The 20661-nt window shown below is 39.3% G+C and overlaps 1 protein-coding gene across 1 annotated transcript; it reads left to right on the plus strand.

Annotated features, from left to right (window-relative positions):
* The first annotated feature begins 155 nt into the window (after positions 1-155).
* Positions 156-20255, plus strand: PLAA (phospholipase A2 activating protein). The gene is made up of 14 exons (XM_030467237.1): positions 156-390; positions 3096-3289; positions 4520-4620; positions 4703-4823; positions 5159-5326; positions 6358-6493; positions 7970-8139; positions 9040-9197; positions 10126-10345; positions 11346-11414; positions 12419-12490; positions 13315-13416; positions 16796-16966; positions 17542-20255. Exons 1-14 carry the CDS (start codon positions 242-244, stop codon positions 18102-18104), a joined length of 2394 nt encoding a protein of 797 aa, XP_030323097.1. The 5' UTR covers positions 156-241; the 3' UTR covers positions 18105-20255.
* Positions 20256-20661: the final 406 nt, after the last annotated feature.

A 20661-nucleotide genomic window follows, 5' to 3' on the forward strand; every position in this document is an offset into this window, starting at 1 on the left:
GTCGCGAGAGTCCCAAATCTCATTACCGCAGCCTACGGAGACTACGACTCCCAGCGTGCCTCACGCCATCCCTCTGCCCCCTCCCGTTACTCTGGGGCGCGGTGCCTGCCGGGACATGGAGTCTTTGTGCACCTCTCTGGCTTGCCCCGGGACTTCTCTTCCGGCACGCTGCTCGGCGGCTTCCGGCAGTGGCGGCTGTGGGTGTAGTTGCTGTGTCAGGACATCTCGGCGGCCTCCCGCCATGGCGGGCGGAGGCGGCGCTTATCGGCTTCGCTGCTCCCTGGTGGGGCATGGGCAGGACGTGCGAGGTCTAACCCGAGGCCTCTTTCCCCAGGGCGGGTTCGTGTCCGTTTCGCGGGACCGAACTGCGCGGCTCTGGGCTCCTGACGGGTGAGTTCCGGGCCGCGGCCCTCGTCGGCAGAGTCGCCCTCGCTGGGCGGCCGCTCCGGGGTGTGCCTGGAGAGGAAGGGTGCGGAGGCGCAGCCGCCAGGTTGGTCTCCCCGGCTGTGGTCTCCCTTGGGACTCCCGGCTGAGCCGGCGAGGGCCTGGAGAAGGGCGGGCTTGTGCGTGGCCGTGGGACTCTGTTTTGGTGAGTTCCTGAGCGGCTGAGGCATCACCGCCTGCACGCCTGCGTTTGGGGAAGGTTGTGCTTGTAAAACGACTCGTGGGTGGTGATAGAAAACAATTTAGTGATTGGAATAAAATAATAATAGCAATAGAACATAAGAGTAAGTGGTGTACACTGCGATTGCTCACCACCCAATGCCGGAGGAGGGAAAAACTGAAACTGCGTTCCACGAAGAGGGCAACCTTCCCATATCTTTATACTGAGCAGGGTACTGCGTGATACGGAGAATTGCACTGTCCAGTTTGGAACCGTTCTTCCTCTGGCTGTGAGCCACCTCAGCTTCTTGTGCACCTGCACTCTAGCAAAATATTGAAACTGAAAAAGTCCTTTATTTCTTAGAAACAACTGAAAACATCGGTGTATTATCAGTGTTTTTCTCATACCAGATCCTTCAAAACAGGACAGACTTAAATGTAATAAAAAAAAAAAAAAAAAAAAAAGTGCAATTCTAACTGCTAAAAGGAAAATGAGCTCTATTCCAGATGAAACCAGGACAGATACTGATAATGTCTGTAAATCGTGGCATCTTTTTTCCAGCTGGTATTAGTGTTTCCACTTCTTGGTGTTCAGTTGTGAGTATAACCCTGCTAATTTACAATGCTGCACTTTTGACAGGTGGTATGCTCTGAGTATTTTTGAAAAAAAATTCTTGCTGTTACTGAGCAGACTTCTTTCAACATAAAATGGAATATAAATAAAAAACTAGACAGAAAAATTGAATACAAAGAAAAGTGGAAAAATTGAGCCTTATTTTCTGCAGCATTCTTCTTCCTCAGGGTTGTCTCCTACTGGTTTTGTCTTGTTGAATTCAGTGGATCTTTCAGCACATCATTATGCCTGGAAGAGTTACTGCTATCAATCTGAATAGAAGATGGTGGAGTTGTAGGGCGCAGGACATACTTCCAGACCTGTCTAGAGTTTCAAATTGTGAGCTGCATTCTGAAGTTACTAGGCATAAAAATTCTTTCTGGTGCCTTCCATGGAAACAGATAATTGGCAAATTCTCTTGAATCCTTGTGTGTATGTTTAAGTTGATCTCTGTGGTTCTGCAGTTGAGTGGTAGGAAGAATGCCAAGACTTAACACTGGGCTGGAAAATAAGTGACTGACAGATGCTCACTTATTAATTAATTATTATTAATTATTATTAACCCTTCTCCCTTCCCAGAAAGGGAAAGTAAAGAGAATAAGGGAGAGAGACTTATACAATGGAAATAGCTTAGCTTTAATGAAAACCATAACGATGACCCTTTTTCTTCCCTTTTGTTTCCTCCACTTGAGAAGTTTAGCAGAACCAAATAGTGATGTTTGTTTCTGTAGAAGTTATTATAAGCTAGTGGCTTTCTACATACCATTATCAAGAAGGAACTCAAGTGTTACCAGTCTTAGAAGCAGATGCTGGCTGAAAAACATGCTTTTAATTTCAGCAAATGCAGTTACTTACATGAGATTTAACTGAAAAATAAAATCACTAAAGTAAAAATTAGTTCTCTCCTGGGAAGAACTTGTTAAATTTCATAGAAGTTTATTGCAGGAAGCAAAGTCTAATTCTAACCCATAATGTTTGAAGGCTTGTTGAGGAAGACATGAGTAAGTTATTCTGCATCACAGTGTTGGTAATTATCTCCCTATGCTTTGAGAACTCTGAGATTATGGTAGACAGAGTTCAGTGAGAAAGCAAAATGCATGTTATTTAAATTCTACAGAAGATAATTTACTTTCATTTGTTTTCTGTACCTTTAGCAGAGAGGGTGATTTAGAATTTACAGTGTTAGCATTTCCTTATCTATTCCAAGCTTTACAGGCACTAGAGTGGAGTGATAAGGTATGTTATGGTTTTGGTGGGAGGTGGGCAGGAACTCCAAACAGAGAAAACAGCACCACAACTCCACACCACCAACTGTGTGGTGATAAATAACTTTTTCCAGTTAGTGCTGTAACTACTGAAGCAGCTTTATGATGAAGAAATAAGCGTGCTGCTTGAATAGGTTATAATCTATTTAACTATTAAAAATCTTCACTGCCAATTAAGAGGCAGTGAATAGATTTGGCAGGCAGTGAACTTCCTTCATTTACATGCTCTGTTATTTTAGGGTGTTTAAGGGTACATATTGGAGTCTTGAGACACCAGAAGATTTCCTAAAGGCAAACTGCACCTACTTGTGATCATATTTTCAGTAGTGTTTATCAATGATCAAGGAAAACCAAAACTAGATCCTTCCAGGCTTGCCATTACTGAAAAGCTTTAAATAGTGCTTTTGCTTTAAATACTGCTTGCTAGGTTAAAATGCTGGAATATGATTTTTCTCATAAGTTTTTCATTCTTTCTGTGTTATCCATGGTATTTATTTAGCACAAGCATAGTTATTAACTCAAAAGGTGGATTATAAAACACTTGTTGTAATTTAGTGCCTCTTAATAAGTACTGTTTCTATCATAACTCTAAAATGATTATCATATATGTTCAGTCTTAACAGGGGTTTTACTGAAATGCACTGCATGAGTGGCCACTCAAATTTTGTATCTTGTGTGTGCATCATACCTCCAAGTGACCTCTATCCTCGTGGGCTGATTGCAACCGGTGGCAATGATCATAATATTTGCATTTTCACAGTTGACAGCAAAGCTCCTCTTTACATCCTTAAAGGCCATAAGAACACAGGTTTGTAGCAGTTTTATTTGGGAGTTTGTTATATAAAAGTTAACATGATTTGTTAGGAAATGAAGTTAATAAATTTTTACTTCCTTGCTATTTAATGCAGAAAAATACTTAATTATGGCTGATTCTATAATCTCCATTCATGCAGTCACAGTTCATTGCAGGGGCTTCGAAATTTGCATTGATGGAGGTTTGAACTTTTATCAAATGGGTGAACATACAACAGTTGACAAAATTGTTACCATTTTGTCAAGAGGTGCATTTTTAAGAAGCAGTTAATTTAGTTCTCAGTGTATTAAGCCTAATTTTTATGTCAAAGTTGATGTAAGTAGAAGAAGTGAGCTTCTTAAACACACAAACTTTCACTGCCCATTTTGTTACCTAGATGGTGATCTATTATTAATTGCTGCTTTAAATACATAGTGAAGACTAAAAGTTCATTGCAGAAATCTCGTCTCTTTAGTCAGGTCAGTGCAACATGTGACAAATTAAACCAACCTTGTGTACATTGTATTGATCTAATTAAAAAAAAAGATGCAGCTGTTTTCATGGTAGCATACTAAGTTTTCCTATTTGTAAACTGATCTAGTTTTAGTAGACTTTTGAACAATCTAATAATGTAATTATAAAGTGTCAAAAATTAGCATTTCAGATCTTTGTTGTTTTGAGCCTTTTGAAAAATGTATTAAATATTGTTTTCAGCAACTGGCTTAAAAATACCCTGGACTGCTAAGCAGCAACTAAAAATTATTTTTGTATTATAAATATCTTGATTTTCTGTGAGGAAAAGAAAAAATAAGATGACATGGAATATACCTTACATACCTTATGAGAAACCTGGATTTGATGAGCAGTTAGAAGAGCATGTGACATGCTCCATGCAGAAGTGTAAAAAAGGATGAGATGTTCTAGGCACATTACAAATTCCTTTACAAAAAATTATTTGTAGTGATTTTATACAGTAATATAAAACATTGAAACAGATTTTATAATAATGTAATCTTAGATTTTTCTTAAAGTGGGGAAAAAGTAGGACATTACAAGTGAAAAAGGTAGAATGTCCATTTTCCACTGTGGTGTCACAGTTCCCCTTTTTTCTTCCCCAGTCTCCTCAACACTAGATATACTACTAATACCAACTAAATATCTTTAATTAAATATTTTTAAATTGCTGGCATAATATTGGTGGCAGTGCAGGAAACATGTCCATGCTGATTTGAATGTTCATTTCAGTTTGCAGCCTTTCATCTGGAAAATTTGGCACACTTTTAAGTGGATCATGGGATACCACAGCCAAGGTCTGGTTGAATGACAGATGTATGATGACATTACAGGTATGAAGTTCCTCTTCTTAAATATAAAATAAGTATTCTGAATTTGATTCTGGTAAGTCTAACAGTGTTGTTTTTCTTGCAGGGTCACACAGCTGCAATATGGGCAGTGAAAATACTGCCTGAACAGGGATTAATGTTGACTGGTTCAGCTGATAAAACCATTAAACTGTGGAAGGCAGGCAGATGTGAAAGAACATTCACTGGTAAATGTTGCTGCAGTTGGTAATATCATCAGGGTCTTGTGTTCTTTTAAAAATGGAAGAAAACTAAAACCCCTCAAAACCATAGATGAAGTGAACAGTTTTGTGGCAGGATTTTTCAAATCTTTCAATTTTTATTCCTAGAAATCACGTGACTTAAAAACAATTAGGTTTTTTTTCATAGAATGATGAACAATTGTTTTGTTGTCTTTTTTTTTTTTTAATACTGTTCCCATAGTGCATAGGTTGCCAGGATATAGATGTGAGCTAAATGGAAATGGAATATAATAGAAATGAAAGAAAAAGCTGCATTAAAAGATTTCCTTTCTTTTGTAAAGGACATGAAGATTGTGTGAGAGGTTTAGCTATTCTCAGTGAAGTGGAATTCCTTTCCTGTGCTAATGATGCTAGTGTTCGAAGATGGCAGATCTCTGGCGAGTGTCTGCAGGTGTATTATGGACATACAAATTACATATACAGCATCTCTGTCTTCCCTCGATGTAAAGGTGAGGTTGTTTTTGTAACTATTGTGAAATGAAAAAGTAGGCATTCTGTTGTTCTGTGGAGCCACCATAACTAAAGAACTCAGGTTGCATTTAGCTTACTTCCTTCCTCTAGCATAAATAATTAAAAAAATACTGTGATTGACTCCAAATCCCGTTCTGGCAGAGTTGTTCCAGCAGCAGATGAGACAGAAGGTCCTGGGTTGTGCCTAATTCTATGACCTCAGTGAAACTTTTGCAAAGCCATAGGCAAAATAATCCTCTAGGTTTACATCCATGTTTCAGCACTGTCATGGAGTACTCAAATGGTAATATGTGACTTAGCAGTTTGAGACAATGTAAATTTAGTTACTTCCACAGGGCGGTTTCAAAGTATGTTATAAATAGTTTAGGTTAAGAATTTTATGTGTGGGGCTTAATTGCATTTGTTTTCAGAGTTAGAGGCTTAGAGGTTCAGAACTAGTTGTTACAAGAGAAATTCCAAGTCAGTGACTTTTGTGTGTTGTATAGGACACTTGCACATTTTTTCCACAGGCAAAGTACATGTGTATTGGTCTATGTGTATGTCATAAATCTCTTATGCAGCAAAATTCCTCATTGGGGACTTCATAGATTTTGGAGAGTATTTTATGCATGTTTCCTGAAAAAAAACAGTCCTACCTTACAAAAATCTGAATTTAAAACAAGTGTGAAACTATGCAAGCTTAGTGCAAGATGGAACAGTGATGGTAACAAAATTGTTTAAAATTCTTTGTTTAAATTCTTTAAAGGAGGAAGGAATGTTTTGTTTTCTTGAGAAGAATTTCATTTCCTTATCTGCCTGCTTAGCCTGCAATTTGTGCACTGTGGGTTTTCCGAGAAGAGAACTCTGCAGTGGCTTTCTTATAGCTCTCTTGCAACTGAGAGAAGTACTAAATTACAGAAAGGTTCTTTTTCTGTGTTGTGATTCCCAGTTGTAGAATGGCATCTAGTATCACAGTCCACAAAAATATACTTTTAAAGTATTTTTTTTTTAATATTTTTTTTCTTTTCAGATTTTGTAACTACTGGAGAGGATAGATCTCTTAGAATCTGGAAACAAGGGGAATGTGCTCAAACAATCAGACTCCCAGCTCAGTCTGTGTGGTGCTGCTGTGTGTTAGACAATGGTGACATCGTAGTTGGTGCAAGGTATCTTAATGTATTTCTAGGTCTACTCTGCAAACTCTTGATGAAATTGCAGGCATTATCTTGGATATCACTCATCTATAAGTACAGTTATCAAAGTGTGTGGGGGGCTTAAATTTAAACGTGTTGTACTTCATCCAGAAGTCATTCTTTTGTTATGTGAATTACAGCCATAGAATGAATTCTTCAGAAATATGATAAATCATGACTAGACTGAAAATGGTTTGACAGCTATTTTATAATGAATCGTTTTGGTAGTCATATCTTACTTCAATTTTTAAATTATACTACAGATAGGCTAACCTACTTAAATCATAGAATCATAGAATTGGCTGGGTTGGAAGGGACCTCAGAGATCATCAAGTCCAACCCTTTTACCACCATTGCGGTTGCTAGACTATGGCACTGAGTGCCACATCCAGTCTCTTTTTAAATATCTCCAGGGATGGAGAATCCACTACTTCCCTGGGCAGCCCATTCCAATGCCGGATCACTCTCTCTGTAAAGAAATTCTTTCTAATATCTAACCTAAACTTCCCCTGGCACAACTTAAGACCATACCCTCTTGTCTTGTTGAAAGTCGTCTAGCAAAAGAGCCCAACCCCCACCTGGCTCCAACCTCCTTTCAGGGAGTTGTAGAGAGTGATGAGGTCTCCCCTGAGCCTCCTCTTCTCCAGGCTGAACAGCCTCAGCTCTCTCAGCCTCTCCTCATAGGGTCTGTGCTCGAGTCCCTTCACCAGCCTGGTTGCCCTCCTTTGGACCTGCTCCAGGACCTCAATATCCTTCCTCAACTGAGGGGCCCAGAACTGGACACAGGACTCGAGGTGTGGCCTCACCAGTGCTGAGTACAGGGGCAAAATCACTTCCTTGGACCTGCTGGCGACGCTGTTCCGGATACAGGCCAGGATGCCATTGGCCTTCTTGGCCACCTGGGCACACTGCTGGCTCATGTTCAGCTTCCTGTCAATCCAGACACCCAGGTCCCTTTCTGCCTGGCTGCTCTCAGCCACTCTGTCCCCAGCCTGTAGCGCTGCATGGGGTTGTTGTGGCCAAAGTGCAGGACCCGGCACTTGGCCGTGTTAAACCTCATCCCATTGGAATCAGCCCAACTCTCCAGTCTGTCCAGGTCCCTCTGCAGAGCCCTCCTGCCTTCCAGCTGATCCACACTCCCCCCCAGCTTAGTGTCGTCTGCAAATTTGCTGATGATGGACTCAATCCCCTCATCTAAATCATCAATGAAGATATTGAACAGAACCGGGCCCAGCACTGATCCCTGGGGGACACCACTAGTGACCGGCTGCCAACTGGATGCAGCCCCTTCTCTGGATGTTTTAGCATGAGAGTGAATTCCTTTCATAAAAATAATGGAGGAATAATTAAAAATAATAGTGATTTCTTGTGACACAGAACTCAAAATCAGAATGTATGTAATAATTTTGACAGTTGAAATCGTATTTCTGCTTGAATGTTTCTCTTTAGTGATGGAATTATAAGAGTATTTACAGAGTCTTTGGAACGTACAGCGAGTGCTGAAGAGATTCAAGCTTTTGAAAATGAGCTTTCTCAAGCATCCATTGACCCTAAAACTGGTGATTTGGGAGATATTAATGCTGATGACCTTCCTGGAAGAGAACATCTTAAGGATCCTGGTAAGTTATTTTACTTCTGTCATGTTAGAGATTACTCCCAATCTTGGTTCTTAGGTATTGAAATTTTCCATAGTTTCCAAAATTAAGGATTGGATCACTTTCAACGCATCTGTGGAAGAAAACGCCTCAATTTTGCTCTACTATCCTCTACAGGAGGCAAGACTGTAGTTTATATAGATCTATTTTTTTGTAGACTGAAATGGTAAATTTATTTTATGAAATAATGTAGGAAAAGGTAGAATTCAGGATCCTGCAGTATGTTCAGGATGTTTTGTATCTGTTACATCAGTTGTGCCAATATAATACAAAATAATTACATAATTTGCAAAAGGACTATTGAATGTGTTATTTTTTTCCTAAGAATAGATCTAAATTTTTTGCTTTAGCTTTTGACTTGAAAAAGAGATTGTCTTGTTTATCTTGTAGTCTTGAGGCAGTTTACACTTTCCAGGTACTTTGGAGATTATTAAGAATACAGTGGAAGCGGTGGTAATTAAGATTACTCTTAAACAGATAAATACATTTTCCTGTGGCAAATTAAACAGTGCCATCACACCTTTTTTCTGATAAGCAAGTACCATAAGCCTTATAATTGTGTGAAGCCTCCCATCTAGTTAGACCACAGCAGAATATCACCTTTCTTTATTGTCATCCCTCTGGCAAAATGGTGAACTTTTGAAATACTTGACTTAAGGCATCATTACTGTAATTTTAAAATACTGTTGTCAAGATTTCTGCTATTCTTGCTCTGCCATTTAACTGTTTACTTTCTCTGCCTAGACTTCAAGTTTTGGTTAGCTACCTTTTCATCTTTGAATTTGAGTGCTGTTTGAAGACTTTTCTCCTAAAGTAAATTGTATACTTGAATTTGTTCAAACTCTAAAACACTCCTCCTTGCAGGGACAAGAGATGGACAGACACGGCTTATTAAAGATAATGGGAAAGTAGAGGCATATCAGTGGAGTGTTAGTGAAGGAAGATGGATAAAGATTGGTGATGTTGTTGGTTCTTCTGGAGCCACACAGCAAACATCTGGAAAGGTCTTATTCGAAGGAAAGGTATATGCAATACTTCAGTTGCTTTTATTACTTTCTAAGGAAAATTATTCATTTTGTGTTAAAAGTGTATTTCAGTCTTTTCTTAGATAAAATATAATTTAGAAAGTAGGTTTTTGTTGGTACTTTTTGTCTTTGATCTACTAATACAAAGAAATTTAAGTACTACTGGCTTTATTACTTTTGATGTACATTTTGTTAAGCCAGCAAACCAATGCAGACAAGTTATTTGGGGGAAAAGGAAACTTTTAATAGAGAAATTATCAAGCTCACCAGTACTTATTGCTAATACCTTGAAAAATTAGTTTTAACATTCTTTCCAAAGGAAGCACTTGCTATTTACAGCACGAGGCTTACTGAAAATGTTAGGTACTAGGCTTTTTGTACTCCTTTCTGCAGTAACTTTTGAACCTAAGGACAGATAATCTGAAAAATGTTTCCTTTACTGAAATACACACAGAAAAGTATCTACTAGTATCAGCACTGAAGGAGTGCCTTAGAGATACTAATTTTATGTCTCATGTGGTTTAGAGCAACCTTAGAAGCTTGTTGTTTTCTGGTATTAGAAATGTGCTGTTTGTCTGAATTTTTTTGAGACATCTGACCGCCCTCCAGCTTAGTAGGCAGCCAGAGCTGTCCATGAGAGTTATGTGATACTTCTGTTATTTTATAATATATCTGCTCAAGTTATTATGATACATTGTTGTAGTCAGCTCTTCCTGAGACAGAGAATTCTGGAAAACCTGGCATCTGGTTTCAGCATTTTTTATTTACGGCCTGTGTAGAAGAGTATTACTGGTACAATCTGCAAATAGTAGTTTTAAAATTTTTAGTGTTAGCCCTGGGCCATAATTAGTCTGCATTTGATACATCTATATGTAAAAAGTGCTGACAGACTTCTAATTTATTTTTATTTTCATTCTGCTTAAAGGAGTATGACTATGTTTTTACTATTGATGTAAATGAAAGTGGGCCCTCCTACAAACTGCCATATAACATCACTGATGATCCTTGGCTGACTGCATACAACTTCCTGCAAAAGAATGATCTAAATCCTATGTTTCTGGATCAAGTGGCCAACTTTATTATAGACAACACGAAGGGGCAAACACTGTTGAGTACAAGTGATCAATTTTCAGATCCATTTACAGGTAAAAATCTGAAATTTAAATGATGACATCAGTCACTCAACCCATTTTTTGTGTCAACAGCAAACTTGATGAGAGTGCACGCTGAGCCATCTTCCAAGTTATTAATGAAAATGTTGAATGGGACTAAATGCTGTACTGACCCTTGGAGTGAATGGCCTCCAACTAGATGTTCTGCCACTGATCACCACCCTCTGGCCTTGGCCAGTTTTCAAGATACCTCCCAGCCTGCTCAGGCAGACTTCATTGTCATAGCTCCTGCACTTCTTGTCTTCAAATGATTGAGGGAAAGGCACAGATAGATCTGACAAGAAAAATATGAAGACTTTAAGAACTTGTGAAGTATTTATCAGAACAAATCTTCAAGAGAATTGTAATCAAGCCATTTTTATTTTTTAGTTTAGTCTTTTTTCCAGTGGAAGAGTCCGCTTTTCATGTTAGTAAGAGGTGGCCAGGTGCTATTCATGCAGTTAATAAAATACAAAAATCTAGCTATGAATAAATTACATAAGTAACCCCTTTCCAGGGAGTAAATAGAACTAGAACAAGTTCATTACTTAAAAACTGAACCACGTAAAAATATTTACATTCTGCTCTACTGTATTTACAAAACAAACTACTCTTATTTCAACTGCTTTCTCCAAGAGGAAGTTAGGAATGAAATGTCATTAAAATAATTGAGGTAAATCTTTTTATTTCAGTGAACTAGAAATTCAAGTGCAAGGCATGAATCCATCTTCAGACATAACTTGGGCACAAGGTTGTGATTTGGCTGTGTCCAAATGTAATGTGTGTGCACCAGAAAATAAATTTCTGCCTCTCGTATTTTTCAGCATCAGGGGATGTCTGTATAAATTGAATAGCATTTTTTTTACATTGTAATGATAAGGTGTATTTGATGTTCGGTGCTTTTTTTTTGAGCTGCCTCTTTCTGAAAAGTACTGACATCCTAATAACATCAAGCTGTGCACAGTAGTCATTACTTTTATTACTGTTTCACCAGGTGCTGGACGTTATGTTCCAGGGTCTTCATCTGTATCAAGTACAATACCTGCAGCAGACCCATTTACAGGTACTGTAAAACCTGTAGTCTGTCTTGGTTTTATTAAAGAAGCGTATTTTATTGTGTTCAGTGGCATTCAGTGTTGGGCTCCAGATCACTGTTTCAGTTCTCCATTTGGGGCAGGAGTGTCGGACAGACTGCTAAGGTGAGCTCCTCCACTGTGGAACCACGTCCATATCTGTTTAGGAGAGCCCTCTGCTGTCTGGTCTGTCTCATGTCACTCTGTCCTGTGCAGGGTGCAGAGGTGTAGCATCTCAAACCTCATTTCTAAGGTCTTAGACCTTGTGTTTTATCGAAGTCTGATACGCGTGTGAATGGCTGTGATCATAAGAGTAATTTTCTTTTTGTCTCTACTGTTCATTTTTTCTTATTATGTGGCTTTTATTTGTACCTCTCACTCTAAATCTTAGAATCTAACCTTCCCTGGTATAGCTAGTTTAAAGTCTTCCTCACTAGTTTAGCCAGCCTGTTCACAAATATATTCCACAGCCTTCAGCCTTCACCATCTCTGTTTTCTCTATTCTTGTTGTACTGCAGTATAACATTGTTTTGTGTGGCTCAGGCTATGATCTCTGCAGAAAGAAAGACCCTGCAGTTCCATCCCCTGAGGCCTCAGTGCCACAGAGTGAGTCCATCTTCCACAGGAGTGGCCACTGCTGGTGCCAGTTACAGAGGGCTGGGCAGCTGTCCTCTGCCCCTGGAGCTTGTGATGGTCTCTGCTGTGCTGAAGGCCTTTGCACCAGCAGTTGCCAGAGACCATGCTAGAATGTCTCCCAGCTGTGGGTTACACTGCTTCTGAATGCTATTATCACTGCCATCATCATCACAAACACCACCCTCGTGTATGCATAGATTTAAACCTTAAATTTCAGGAGGTGCTGGAGACTTCTTGTTAATCCTTTAAGTGCAAATAGCACCTTTAGTAGTGATGGTTGAAAACTAGTAACTGAATTCAGGTATAAGGTACTTCTTTACCAGCTGTAGTGTTTAAAAAGCATAATGTCTCTGTTCAGGTGCTGGTCGCTATGTTCCTGGTTCAGCATCAAATGCAGTAACTCCAGGGGGTGGGGTTGATCCATATACAGGTAAGAGATGATGCCTGCTAATGAAAAGCATGCCTGATCTTCTGCTTTGGTTTTCATTTTGATGTGGATTCTATATTGTTGCAAATTTGCACTTATTTAAAAATAATGAGTGGGTTGATGTTGCTTACACTCTGTAAATTTTTCAGAAATAGGGATAACGAGCCTTTGTTTTACACATGGGAATGCACAGAAGCTTTAAAATACATGCTAGTAATCTTTTTGCATTTGGGAAGCATTTTTAACTTGCTGTTAGTCATGCTGTTAACCAAAGAAATTGCTATATGTATTTAATGGAAATTACACAATATTGGTAACTCATCTGTGATTCTAAGTAGTTATTATATGTCATATTTAAAAACATTTCATGCTGCTATTGCATGTGACGTCGCTTGGACATATCTGCAAATCATTTAGTATATAAAAACTTTGCCTATTTATCGTTGAAGTAATGAAAAGATAAGAATTCGGGGTCAGGATAGATCTTTGTTCTGAAATGACCCTTGTAATTTTCATGTCTGAACTGCAATACCCATTCATTTGAATGACTGTGCATTCAGTTAGTGTAATTCAGAAATTACTATTAATAATTTACACTTGTGCAGTAAATTTTTACATTGGTGGAGAAAAGATTGTGAAGGTATTGCTTTAAGCTTAAAGCCTTGAATGTAAAAACAATGGAAGGAATGACAGGTATTTGCATAAGCACTCTGTTTTTTTAAAAGATATTTTTTCTTAGTAATGTCCAGAAGGAAAGACTTACAGAGTGTTGTTTTATGTCACACAGCTTGGTACACTGTTGAACTTCTTGTGTTTTCTTTATGTAGGAATGAGTGCCTACCAGTCAGCTGCAGATAAGGTTGAAAATATTTATTTTCCAAAAAAGGATGCTGTCACCTTTGACCAGGCCAATCCTATGCAGATACTAGGTCAGTATTTTGATGTCAAAGATGGTTTTGTTTTTTAATCTGTTTGAAGTAACTTCATTCTGATCTTTTCAAAAAGACAAGTAATTTCCCATGGCCTTCTTACTGTTCTTGGCCTTGACCTTTTAAAAATTATATTAATCACTTTATAGGTGCATGTATTTGATGGCTTAGGAGTCTGAGTAAATTGCACAAGACCTCTGCCTAATACGAGATACCAAATTATTTTCGCTTTGGCTCATTTCCACTGTTGGTCAGTTTCGGGTTTTTTATCAAGCTTGTACTTTTGGATACTATGCTACTTTGGGCCACTTGGTGAATTAAGAACTGTCCTGATGGCTGCGCCCAAAGAGTTGGTCTGTGTCCAAGTGGAGGCCAGTGCCAAGTGAAGTCCCTCAAGGGTCTGTGTTGGGACCAGTCCTATTTAACATCTCTACTGGTGACATGGATGGTAGCATCGAGTGCACCCTCAGCAGGTTCTCTGATGACACCAAACTGTGTTGTGTGGCTGACCCACTGGAGGGAAGGGATGCCATCCAGAGGGACCTTGACAGGCTGGAGAGGTGGGCCCATGCCAACCTCATGAACTTCAACAAGACCAAGTGCAAGGTCCTGCACCTGGGTCAAGGCAATCCCAAGCACTGATACAGGCTGGGCAGGGACTGGCTTGAGAGCACCATGAGGAGAAAGACTTGGGGGTGCTGGTGGATGAGAAGTTCAGCATGAGTCAACTGCGCACTCTAGCAGCCCAGAAAGCCAACCAGATCCTCGGCTGCATCAAGACTAACATGGCCAGCAGGTTAAGGGAGGTGATTCTCCCCCTCTGCTCTGCTCTCCTGAGACCCCACCTGGAGTCCTGTGTCCAGTTCTGGAGCCCCTATTACAAGAAAGACATGGATGTGCTGGAGTGTGTCCAGAGAAGGGCCATGAGGAAGATCAGAGGGCTGGAGCTCCTCTCCTTGTGAAGACAGGCTGGGAGAGTTGGGGTTGTTCAGTCTGGAGAGGAGAAAGCTCCAAGGAGACCTTATTGTAGCCTTCAGTATCTGAAGGGGCTACAAGAAAGCTTAGGAGAGAGTTGTTATGATGTCAGGTAGTGATAGGACATGGGGCAATGGATCCAAACTAGAGGAGGGAAGATTTAGATTGGAAGTTAGGAAGAAGTTCTTCACCATGAGGGTGGTGGGGCACTGGCACAGGTTGCCCAGAGAGGTGGTGGAAGCCCCATCCCTGGAAGTTTAAGGCCAGGCTGGACAGGGCTCTGAGCAACCTGACCTAGTGGGAGGTGTCCCTGCCCATGGCAGGGGGGTTGGAACAAGGTGATCTTAAAGGTTCCTTCCAACCCTCAAAATTCTATGATTCTATACTTTTTATCTAGCTGCTGGGTATGCAGATCATGTGTAGTCCCATTCTGATTTTGCGCATGAAAGTTTAGTTCACCTGATAGCTGCAGAGTGTAATTTATTAAGTTCTAATGTAAGGTATTCTGAAAGTTAACATGTGACAGTGGTCACTCCTCTGTTTAATTAGAGTACTCTGCAAAAAAGAAAAAAAAATATACAATATTTAGTATTTATCATACTTCTGGTAGATATTATTGGCTTATTTTTTCCTCTCTTTACCCTGTTTCATTCCTATTCTACTATCTTTTTCTGTATTTTCTGTAAATGTACCACAGAATATGTAGCCTATTTGTTACCTGCATATTTCAGAGTGCCTGAGTACTTTTATAGGCTTTGTAAAACTAGTTTATATCTACAGTGTTTGTAAACACCTTGGAGGTATCCAAATTTAAAATCTCTCACTTTCTTTCCTCCCTGTTATGTAAAGAGCTTGAAAATATTGTAGATGTCTAGATAGTCTGATAAGGAAGTTTTTATTAAAATAAGCAGTTCTGCTTCAACTTCTTTAAGAGGACAAGCTCCTGGCTTTAAAGTTATGGAATCATAGAAAGGTTTGGGTTGGGTTGGAATGGACCGTAAAATATCTTCTGCCATGGGCTGAAACATCTTTCACTACGTCACCTTGTTCAAAGCAAACCGGACCTCAAACACTTTCAGGGATAGGACCTACAGTGTTTTGTTACTATAGGTCCTGCTAAAAAGTCTGTCTCTAGTTTCTTTATAAGCCCCATTTATTTGTTGAAAGGCTGCCTAATGTGTCCCCAGAGCATTTTTTCTGGGCTGAATAACCCCCAGTCACTCAGCCTTTCATGACCAGAGAAGTATTCTGTGCCTCTGATCATTTTCTTGATCTTGCTCTGGACCTGTTCTTTCACAGGTCTGTGTCTTTCTGGTGCTGGTGACCCCAGAGTTGGATGCAGACTCCAGGTGGGATCTAATCTACCAGTCTAATCCTTCTTGGCAGGACTGCTGTGTATCAGGACTTCACCCATTTTGTCCTGATACTGGGGATTGCCCCCATCCAGGTGCAGGACATGGCACATAGCTGTATTAAACCTCAGGACATTCACACAAGACCCTTGTACAGGACTCTCAGGGACCTTCTCTCTGCAGTATTGCTCTTCAACAGATTTTTTAGGTTTCATTTTCTGTTGAAAAAATACCAGGAAGGGTCTTCAGCTGGCCTTGTCCTCTTTCCCTGGATTTTCTTGTGCTCTGGTGTTTGCTTGTTCCAGGACAAGATAAGGGATTAGCACACTAGAAATTTTTTTTTTCTGATGGTTGTCATGAGTAATAGATTTAGCCTCCACTTAGTTTTGCACAGATTTTACAGTAGAATTTTGTTCAGAACTTACTAAGATGGAGAGGGACAAGACACACTGACTTCTGTTAATTAGCAAAGCAAAGACTTAGTCACTAAAACACTGTATTAGTTATTTTTTGTCCAATGTTCTTGAAGAACAACTATGTTTGCCACAGTCTGAGCATGTAGTTTGGTTTTGAAGCCTCAGGTATGATAACTAGTTTAGTTGAGCTTCACACACTTTTGTAACAGTGTCTGGCTAAATAAAGTTTCCAATACCATGGTGGGAATGGGATTGATAAAAAGTAAAAGTAAGAAACCACTGACCACACTAAGAACATAGAGTTTCTTTATTGTTTCCACTACTTCAGTTATAAAAAATAATGGTCTTGTGATTATTTTCTGCATTTTTGCCTGCTCCTGGGCTAAGATGTGAATTCTGAATCCTTATATTGCAGTGTTAGTGGGCTACTTTATAGTAGCAGTACTTGGTGGTTAAAAACTTAAAACTAGAAAGATGATCAAACTGGTAAAAGTAATGTTTAAAAATCTAACACCCCCCCAACCAATTAAAATAGCTTTAACTTGTTTGTTAAGTGTTTTTGTAGTATTTCATTCAAGATGTCCTTTTGTGAAGTTGTGGAGTCAGAAAGCCCTCCCTCTTCTATTTGTTTTACAGGCAAATTAAAAGAACTTAATGGCAATGCAACTGAAGAACATAAGCTTACAGAAGATGACTTAATAATCCTAGAAAAGTTATTGTCTGCAACATGCAACAGAAGCACCTCCACAGAAGCACCTACAGCCCAGCAACTTCAGACTTTATGGAGAGCAGTTAACTGGCCAGAAGGTAGATACTTGCAGTTATTTTTTGTACTGTCAGCTGATAAATAATTTCCCATGAACCAAAAGTCTTACTGTGTTGGTTTTTACACAGAGTTTGTCTCAAAGAGCTTACAGACTGAAGTAGAAACCAGAAGATGGTAAGGAGATGCTAATAGTACTGATAGTAGCAGGGGCAGTGGCATGAATTGCAAAACTGCTAATAGATTATAAGGTTTTGTTATTTGCACAACAGTAAACATAAAGGAGAAACGATATAAACATCAGTCAAGTTTCAGTAGCAGGAGCATCAAGAAAGAAGTGTGAGGCTTGTTTGGAAACAGAGTGAAGAAGTGTGAGGCAAAGCACTGTGCTTATTTTAAGTTAAGGAGCATGGGTTTTGTGATTATTGAAGTGTTTGTCAATATTTGTCTTTATAAATTTCAAACAACTTGTGCTTTATGTAAATCATTTCCTGCATTAAACTTAGAGTCTGTTTCAAAAACTAGGAGTTTAAGAACGTCAGTATCTGAAAGAAACGCACCAGCACATTTGTCTGTAATACAATATTAACACTAAAATATTTTTTGTTTTGTTTCTTAGATATTGTCTTTCCAGCCCTAGACATTCTTAGATTGTCTGTCAAGCATCCCACTGTGAATGAGAACTTCTGCGGTGAAAAGGATCTTGTAGAATTTATCGTCCTTCTCCTTAAATTTCTGAACCCTACAGGAAAGCAAGCAAACCAACTGCTGGCCCTTAGAGCTCTTTGCAATTGTTTTGTCAGCCAGGCAGGCCAGAAGCTCATGATGGAACAGAGAGATGAAATACTGACACAAGCAATAGAATTGAAATCAGGCAATAAGAACATCCACATTGCGCTTGCCACACTGACGTTGAACTATGCTGTATGTTTACATAAAGTCAACAACATTGAAGGCAAAGCTCAATGTTTATCAGTAATCAGCACAGTTATGGAAGTTGTTCAAGATCTTGAAGCCGTCTTTAGACTGCTGGTGGCCCTTGGGACACTAATCAGTGATGATAAAAATGCTGTGCAGTTAGCTAAGTCTCTTGGAGTTGACTCTCAAGTAAAAAAGTATGCCTCTGTATCAGAACCAGCTAAAGTAAAGGAATGCTGTAGGTTTGTTCTTAATCTGCTATAACTGTTTCTATTAGCACTTCGAAGACACAGTGTATGCAGAAAAAAAAAATGCTTTATTCCTATTTTATGACAGACTATAACTGAGAGAATATTGGGGATTAATTAAACTTGATTTGTTGCAAGATACATAGCCAATAAAACTTTTTACACTGTTTGTCAATTGATTGCTTTTCTGAAGTGTATAGTACACAGGATCTTTGCAGGAAGTCCTGATGTAGCTCAGATCAAAATATATCACGATGAACTCAATCCATCTTGGTACTTCAAGGTCACCTAGATGGAAAATTAGGAATGGCTGTGATCAATGACTGTAAACTCTAGCGACACATCAATTCACATTTCTAAGTTTCAGCACCATGAATCTGTGTCTTGACCTTGCTTTTTGTCAGCAGAGCAGGGGCCCTGAGGACTTAAGTTCAGTGGTACTTTTCACAAGCTTATGTTAACATTGGTTAATACTAACCCTGGTAAAATGTGCTGGTAGGTCTGGTAAGGAAATAGCATTTACCTAATTCTCCCATTAGCTTTTTCCCACTTCTTTTTCAAACCTAGATGTTCTATGGCTCTTAGTGTTTTTAGCCTAGAACTAGGTGACTTTTTAAGAGTAGAGTAGATTCTTTTGTGCTTCACTGGTGATTCTCCTGTAGTTTATAAAAATTAGAATTGAATTTCTACAAAAACTGGTACGTGACTTTTGACTTTCAATTACAGGATGTCCTGGTTTGGGCCAGGATAAAGGTGATTTTTTCGGTTTAATTGCCGGGCCAGTGTTAAACGGTGACACAGGAATACTCCATCACTAATATATGCTACAAAAGAATTTTTTTTTTTTTCCTAACCATGGAAGAGTGGGGGAGAAATTTAAATGTGGAGCACAGATTGAGCAGCAGAAACAGACTTCCATGAGAGGTGGTTGATGCCATGTGACTGTCAGTGTTCAGGGGGCATTTGGACAGTTCCCTTAACCACCAGGTTGAACTTCAGGTCAGCTCTGTGGAGGTCAGGCAGTTGGACTTGGATGATTTATGTAGTTGCTTTCCAGCTGAAGTAATTTATTCTAATTGTACAACTGTAAAGTCAAGTCTTACTTGTGAAGTCTACTTATGAAGTACCTTTAACATGGTAACTGATGAATGTGAAAAGGGAAAATGATACTTTATTGCTATTCCAGCAGATCCAAGCTGTTGCCCTGCATGGGCAGGGACATTTCCCACTAGACCAGATTGCTCAAGGTCCCATCCAACCTGGCCCTGAACACTTCCAAAGAGTGAGCAGCCAGCAGACAACTACTGTGGGCAACCTGTTCTGGCATCTTGCCACACTAAAAGATTTTTTTTTCCCTAATGTCTAACCTAATACCCCTCTTCAAGTTTGAAACCATTTGCCCTTGTCCTCTCACTACACAGCACGTGAAAAGTTAGACTTTGGCATAGAAGTAAGTTGAATTCAAGATGGGCAAGGGTTCAAGGTATGTTTTTCATTAGACTAAGAAAATAGAAAACATGAAAATAAGGGAGCAGCATTTCTGGCTCATGGGCTTTTTATCACATGAGACCTGTCTTTCTCATCTGTGCCAAGTGGGAAGGATTTTGTCTCCAAAAGCTATATTTTGCTGCATCTAACTGATTTGTCTGAAATAAATCACTTCCAGCAAAACCTGTTTCTCAGATCCTTAGTTGTACACTTGTACTGTTACACTTCTAAGGAGTTTCCAGATATATATCTTCCAGCTTCATCACAGCCTTAGTTACACTTTTATCATCTGATCCACTGTAGGATCCACCATCTGATCCATCTATAAGGCAGGCCATGAGATTATTCAGGATTTACATTGCTTAACAATAGGTAATCCTTTCCTGGCAAAACATCTAAGAAACTACCTTTAGGAAACATATCTGTGAAATAATGTGCTGGTCTGTTGAATTTTGGTTGCCTACTATACAATTGTTCTTGAAACGTAAGCTTTTTAATGTGCTTTTTAACTGTGTTTGTACATGTGCTATTTTAAGAAATCTATACACCCCTAACACATTCTGGTTTTGTTATTGTGGGATTGCTCTGTTACAGATTACCTCTCTACATGAAAATTGTCATGAATTTCCCAGACCAAAAATGTTTGTATTAATAAACATGTTCTGGCAACTCCAACAAATTGTATATTAAAGAAAATTTAAAAATTCACTTAAATTTGCAGGGAAATTACAGGGTGCAGAAAAAAATCCATCATGTTATGCAATCTATTCAAAAAAGCAAATCTATTCAAAAAGCAATCTAGGAATATTTGGATAGAAGGACAGCTGATGCTGCAGGGTACAGTGATGCCTCACTTTCCATGCTGTATCACTGTTTGAAGATACAGAGGGACTGGGGAATATTGGATTCTATCCCCTCAGGATTTGTCACAGAATCACAGAATTATTGAGGCTGAAAAAGTCCTCCAAGATCATGAAGTCCAGCCTATGACCTAACACCACCACACCATCTGGACCATGGCACTAAGTGCCACATGATGGTGACTCCCTGGACAGCCCATTCCAATGCCTGATCACCCTCTCCAT

Source organism: Calypte anna, chromosome Z (assembly GCF_003957555.1).
Source record: "Calypte anna isolate BGI_N300 chromosome Z, bCalAnn1_v1.p, whole genome shotgun sequence".
Taxonomy (NCBI): domain Eukaryota; kingdom Metazoa; phylum Chordata; class Aves; order Apodiformes; family Trochilidae; genus Calypte; species Calypte anna.

Bases quoted from the DNA above. Each gene is read 5' to 3' on its own strand.
- PLAA (XM_030467237.1), top strand. From the start codon at position 242: ATGGCGGGCGGAGGCGGCGCTTATCGGCTTCGCTGCTCCCTGGTGGGG. The intron at 5,327-6,357 runs GTGAGGTTGTTT...TTTTCTTTTCAG, and splicing joins TGTCTTCCCTCGATGTAAAG to ATTTTGTAACTACTGGAGAG. The intron at 6,494-7,969 runs GTATCTTAATGT...GTTTCTCTTTAG, and splicing joins GACATCGTAGTTGGTGCAAG to TGATGGAATTATAAGAGTAT.